A 5,697-nucleotide genomic window follows, 5' to 3' on the forward strand; every position below is an offset into this window, starting at 1 on the left:
CACATATATATATATATATATATTACATAAAGTTATATGTAATAGTATAATTTACTGATTATATATAAAAGATAGGACTTTGCTAATTAAGAAATATAAACTTTCAAAAGATCAAAGAGAATCATCCCAGTTTTTGTTGATCTTTTCTACAAACGAAACAATCTGAAAATTTACAAGTTTCAGAAGTGAATGATAACTGCTAAAAATAAAAGGCAAAATTCAATAAAACAATAACTGCTAGATACAATTATAAAACTATAACACCATCTTAAGAGTTTTAATATATAAATAACACAGCCTATTAACTCAGAAAACAAATAAGAGGCTATAAGCCAGTAATGGCGAACCTTTTGAGCTCGGCGTGTCAGCATTTTGAAAAACCCTAACTTAACTCTAGTGCCGTGTCACATATAGAAATTTTTTTATATTTGCAACCATAGTAAAACAAAGAGTTATATTTTTGATATTTATTTTATATATTCAAATGCCATTTAACAAAGAAAAATCAACCAAAAAAATTAGTTTGCGTGTCACCTCTGACACGCGTGTCATAGGTTGGCCATCACTGCTATAAGAAAAGTATAACTATAAAGAATAATCCAACTATAGTAGTTTCAAAATAGTAATGGTTTAACATAATGACCCTGGTATTCTTAATGAACATTATGGCAAAAAATAATAATTTAAAATAATGCGAAGATCTACTAAAACAATTATAGTGGTTAGAGTATTTCCTACTGTAACACCAACCTGTTCCAATTCTTGTATTTTAGCATCCTTGACTTGCAGAATTTCTAAAACTTTTCTGTCTTTAGCTTCAGAGTTCTTTTTTTCTCTAGAAATAAAAATATATATATATACACATTGAGAGTTTATTAGTCATAACTGGTAGCTGATCCTTTAGAATTTCACATCCTGATTAATGAGTGTCACTTTGAAATACAAAAAATTAAGGTATCTGGGGTTGACAGCCCAGTCAGAAACCATATGGCAAGTGACAACAACTTAGAACTGCTCACAACTAAAACAACTTCATATTAAATAATTTAGTAACAGATTTAGATACATGATAAGAATATTTGAAACATGTGTAATCTTTATTGAATTACCCATTGTATTATAAAGTTAAAATAATAAATAAATATATCTTAACAAACATTTTATATAGAGAATTATATTAAGAATAAAATATTGGACATTTCAAAGATAGTGGCAGAGTAGGTGGATCTTTCTTGCACTTCCTTCCAGAAGCAAACTGGAAATAAAACTAAAGTGGGGACCATTCACCCTGAATTACCAACTGAAGATTAGCTGAAGAGGAGACTTTTAACAAGGAAGGGCACAGACCACCTCAAGATAGGTAGGAGGAATTAAGTCCTGAGAAGGGCAGGGCCAGCTCCCACAGGAGGCAAGCAGCAGCCCATAGCACCAGAGAACAGCAGCCCATATAACATCCAGCTGTGCAAGGCAGTGGAGCTTCTATCTATCAGGAAGAGTCAGTGTTGTTTGTTTGTTTAAACAAAACACCAAAGCACAGGGTTTTCGTTTGCAGGCACTTACCCAAGGCTTCTGTGGAGGGAAAGAGGTACAGACTGAAACCCCCCGTGGAGAGTCTGAAGTGGATGGCATTGGGGGAGAGGTGGAAGAGCAGATCAGTATGCCTGAGCTTGGTCACCATCCCCACACATACCGCAGCAGGTGAGTTTTACCAAACATTCAAAGAAGAACTAACACCTATCCTCAAACTAATCCAAAAATTCAAGAGGAAGGAAGACTTCCAAGCTCTTTTTGCAAGGCCAGCATTATTCTAATTTCAAAGCCAGATAAAGACACTACAAAGAAAGAATATTACAAGCCAATATCTCTGATGAACAAAGATGCTAAAATGCTCAACAAAATATCAGCAAATCTATACATTAAAAAGGTCATATATCCTAGACCAAGAGAAACACAGGGAAAAATAAACAATTGGAACTACACCAAACTAAAAAGCTTCTGCACAGCAAAAGAAACCACCAGCACAATGTAAAGAGAACCCACTGTATGGGAGAATATATTTGCCAATAATACATCTGATAAAGGGGTTAGTTTTCAAAATATATAAGAACTCATATAGCTCAACACTATGAAGACAATCCAATTTAAAAACTAGGCAAAGGACTCGAATAGACACCTCTCCAAAGTGGATATACAAATGGCCAATAGACATTTTTTAAAAAATATATGTTTAATGTCATTAGTCATCAGAGAGATGCAAATTAAAACAACAATGAGGTTGCCCTAGCTGGTTTAGCTCAGTGATAGAGTGTCTGCCTGCGGACTGAAAGGTCCCAGGTTCAACTCAAGTCAAGGGCACATGCCAGGGTTGTGAGCTCAATCCCCAGTAAGGGGCGCGCAGGAGGCAGCTGATCAATGATTCTCATCACTGATGTTTCTATCTCTCTCTCCCTCTCCCTTCTGCTCTGAAATCAATAAATATATATTTAAAAAAAACAAAACAAATATCTCTTTTTAAAAAAACAACAATACCAACAACAATGAGGTATCATCTCACACCAGAATGGCTACTATCAACAAATCAACAAATGACAAGTGCTGGTGATGATGTAGAGAAAAGGGAACCCTAGGTCACTGCTGTTGGGAATGCAAGCTGGTGCAATCACTGTGGAAAACAATTTGGAGTTTCCTCAAAAAATTAAAAATGGAACTGCCATTTGACCCAGCAATCCCACTTCTGGGAATATATCCTAAGAATCCTAAAAGACCAATCAGAAAGAATAATCCCTATGTTCATAGAAGAATTATTTACAACTAGAGGCCTGGTGCACGAATTCATGCATCAGTGAGATCCATCGGCCTGGCCTTCAGGATAGGGCCAAAACCGGCTCTCCTACATCCCCCGAGGGGTCCCAGATTGCGAGAGGGTGCAGGCCAGGCCAAGGGACCCCACTGGTGCACAATTGGAGCCGGGGAAAGACATGAGAGGTTGGCCAAACTGGGAGGGGTTGCAGGAGGGCTCCAGGGCATGTCTGCCCCGTCTTGCTCAGTCCCAATTGGCAGGACTCCAGCAGCAAGCTAACCTACTGGTCAGAACGTCTGCCCCCTGGTGGTCAGTGTACATCATAATGAGCGGCTGAGTGGCCTTAGCATATCATTAGCATATTACGCTTTGATTGGTTGAGTAGACGAATAGACAACCAGATACTTAGCATATTACACTTTTATTATATAGGATAACTAAGATCTGGAAATAGCTCAAGGGCCCATCAGAAGATAAGTGGATAAAAAAGCTGTGTTATATTTACACAATGGAATATTATGGAGCTATAAAAAAAAGGATTTCTTAACCCTCCTTCCCCTCTCTCTTACAAATCAATGAATTTAAAAAAAAATTAAGGAGAAACAGCCACATCTCTGAAGATCACAAACTAAACAGAAATATAATGCTATGGATGTGGATGATGCAGTCTAAGGTGGAAAAGAGCTTGGCTCCTGGGAATAGTAGGAAATACTTGTCCTGCTCAATATGTAAAATCATAGCGAGGCTCATTGTTTGAAACCAGAGAGTGGGGTGGGGCTCCAAACTCCTAAAAGAGGGCCGAAAAAATGTCCACTCATCCTTGCCTGACTCTAAATCTTATGTATATGAAAGTCTAAAATGGCAGAAGTTTACAGATGTAGCATCCTAATCAAGAGCTAAGCCAAAACACCCTTGGCTCAGGCACTAATTAGAGCAAATCCTCTCACTGTTGGCTAAGAGCCACAAACTACCAATAGAAATCCTGTTTCAGGATGGAAGAATGAGGTGAGGGTAACAATTTAGTGGCAAGCATAAATTTTCTAGAGAGCAAAAGGCATTAGACAAGAAGGAGTAGTAAAAGAGGAGGAAGAGAACAATAAGAGCAAAAAATCCAAAATACATGAAGAAAACACACTCTCTACACGCGCACACACACACACACACAACACAAGCAAACAGTGACTCAATAATCTGAAAAAAAATCAATCTCTAGACAAAATGAAAATAACAAAACACATTGACTTTGAAATAAGTAAGGATCTTTAAAGATATAAAAGAGTGACTAAAATTAAAACAAAAAACCATAAGTAAAACAGTAAGTGGATCTAAAAAATCTTGAAAACATATAAAGCACTAAATAAATAAAAACAATTAAATGGGCTGAGCTCAAAACTAGATACAAAAAGGCATTTAGTGAAATGGAGACTATTAATGAGGAATTCACCCAGAACAATGAATATAAAAAAAAATTTTAAGTCATGCGGGTTTCACTAGGAAACTCCAACATATATCTAAAGAGTTTCAAAAATAGGTAACAGTAGGATAAAATATAAAGCAAAATAAAGCAAGAGGCTGCCTTCATGAAATAAACATTTTAATTCATACCTATTGAAACAAGTGATAAATAAGTGAACATAAAGTATGCCAACTGGCTATCCTATAAAATAAAAGCCTAATATGTAAATCGACTGAATGGCAGAACAACCAGTGGAATGACCGGTCGCTATGACACACACTGACCACCAGGGGGCAGATGCTCAACACAGGCGCAGACCCCAGCCCGCAGGCCCCAGGCCAGCCAAAGCAGGTGCTAACAGGGGCTCCCCTGATCGCCACGCCGGTCACCCAGTAGAGGGAGGCAAAGGGCAGCGGTGGCGGCAGGGTGATGGGGGGGGGGGGGGGGACAGGTGGCTCTACCCCCCAATTGCCCCGCCGCTCACCTCCTGGAAAGTAAGGCAACCAGCAGTGGCGGGGGACAGGGCTGGCAAGCGAGCAGCGTCAGGACGGCCAAGGCCAGTGCCAGCAGGGGGCCCCCGATTGCCCCACTGGTTGCTCCACAGATCGACCCTGATCACAGGCCAGGCCTAGGGACCCTACCCATGTATGAATTTTGTGCGCTGAGCCACTAGTAAATATAAGAACAATAAACTAGGGTAACGAAGAAAGGTATGTCTAGTCTTTTTTTCTTATTAAAGGGAAACACCTATTTGATACATAAAAGTTTTAACAGGATTTAAAATTTTTTAAATCAGAAAGTGTATAAAACTTAACTCTTTCAAATATTCAAACAAAAAGACATGTACAGTCCATCCGATCCAGTATGTCCTTTAGAGTCTCTGTTTCCTTGTTAATTTTTTGTCTGGAAGATCTGTCCAGTGAAGTCAGAGGAGTGTTAAAGTCCCCTATTATTACTATTGTTGTCAATCTCTCTGTTAAAAGTCCTCCAGACATGTGTGTCTGTGTGTGTGTGTGTATGTGTATATAAAGGTGCACCTATATTGGGTGAATATACACTGAGTGGCCATATTGTTATGACCACCTGACGTTTGTAGGCAAATTAGCTATAATTTTGCGCTGAAGTTGCTAGAGGGCCAGACCATTATAAATAGGGAAGCAGGTTGTTTACCACGACAGTAGAAGTGATTTTTTTCTGAAGATACGGGTAAACAACGCGATTTAACAGCCTTTGAACGTGGGATGATTGTTGGCGCTCAGAGCCATGGAGCCGAGTATCAGCAAAACAGCCGAAGGAAGGCCTGTTCGAACACCTTTGCTGTCTGCAGTTACCAAGATAAAACGTCTCCAATTCGCACAGGAACACAAGGATTGGACAGTCGAGCATTGGAAAAAAGTCATGTGGTCCGATGAATCACATTTCCAGTTGCATCATGCAGATG

At 39.0% G+C, this 5,697-nt stretch overlaps 1 protein-coding gene across 1 annotated transcript in view; it reads right to left on the minus strand.

Moving 5' to 3' along the window:
* The window catches only part of CNTLN (centlein, centrosomal protein), a 263,928-nt gene that overhangs the window by 208,540 nt on the left and 49,691 nt on the right, over nt 1–5,697 (minus strand). Inside the window, exon 4 of the mRNA XM_014542362.1 lies at nt 751–835. Coding sequence (XP_014397848.1) covers nt 751–835 — 85 coding nt within the window. The remainder of the gene's footprint in view (nt 1–750; nt 836–5,697) is intronic.

The sequence above is a fragment of the Myotis brandtii genome, unplaced genomic scaffold, assembly GCF_000412655.1.
Source record: "Myotis brandtii unplaced genomic scaffold, ASM41265v1 scaffold30, whole genome shotgun sequence".
NCBI classification, from domain to species: Eukaryota; Metazoa; Chordata; class Mammalia; order Chiroptera; family Vespertilionidae; genus Myotis; species Myotis brandtii.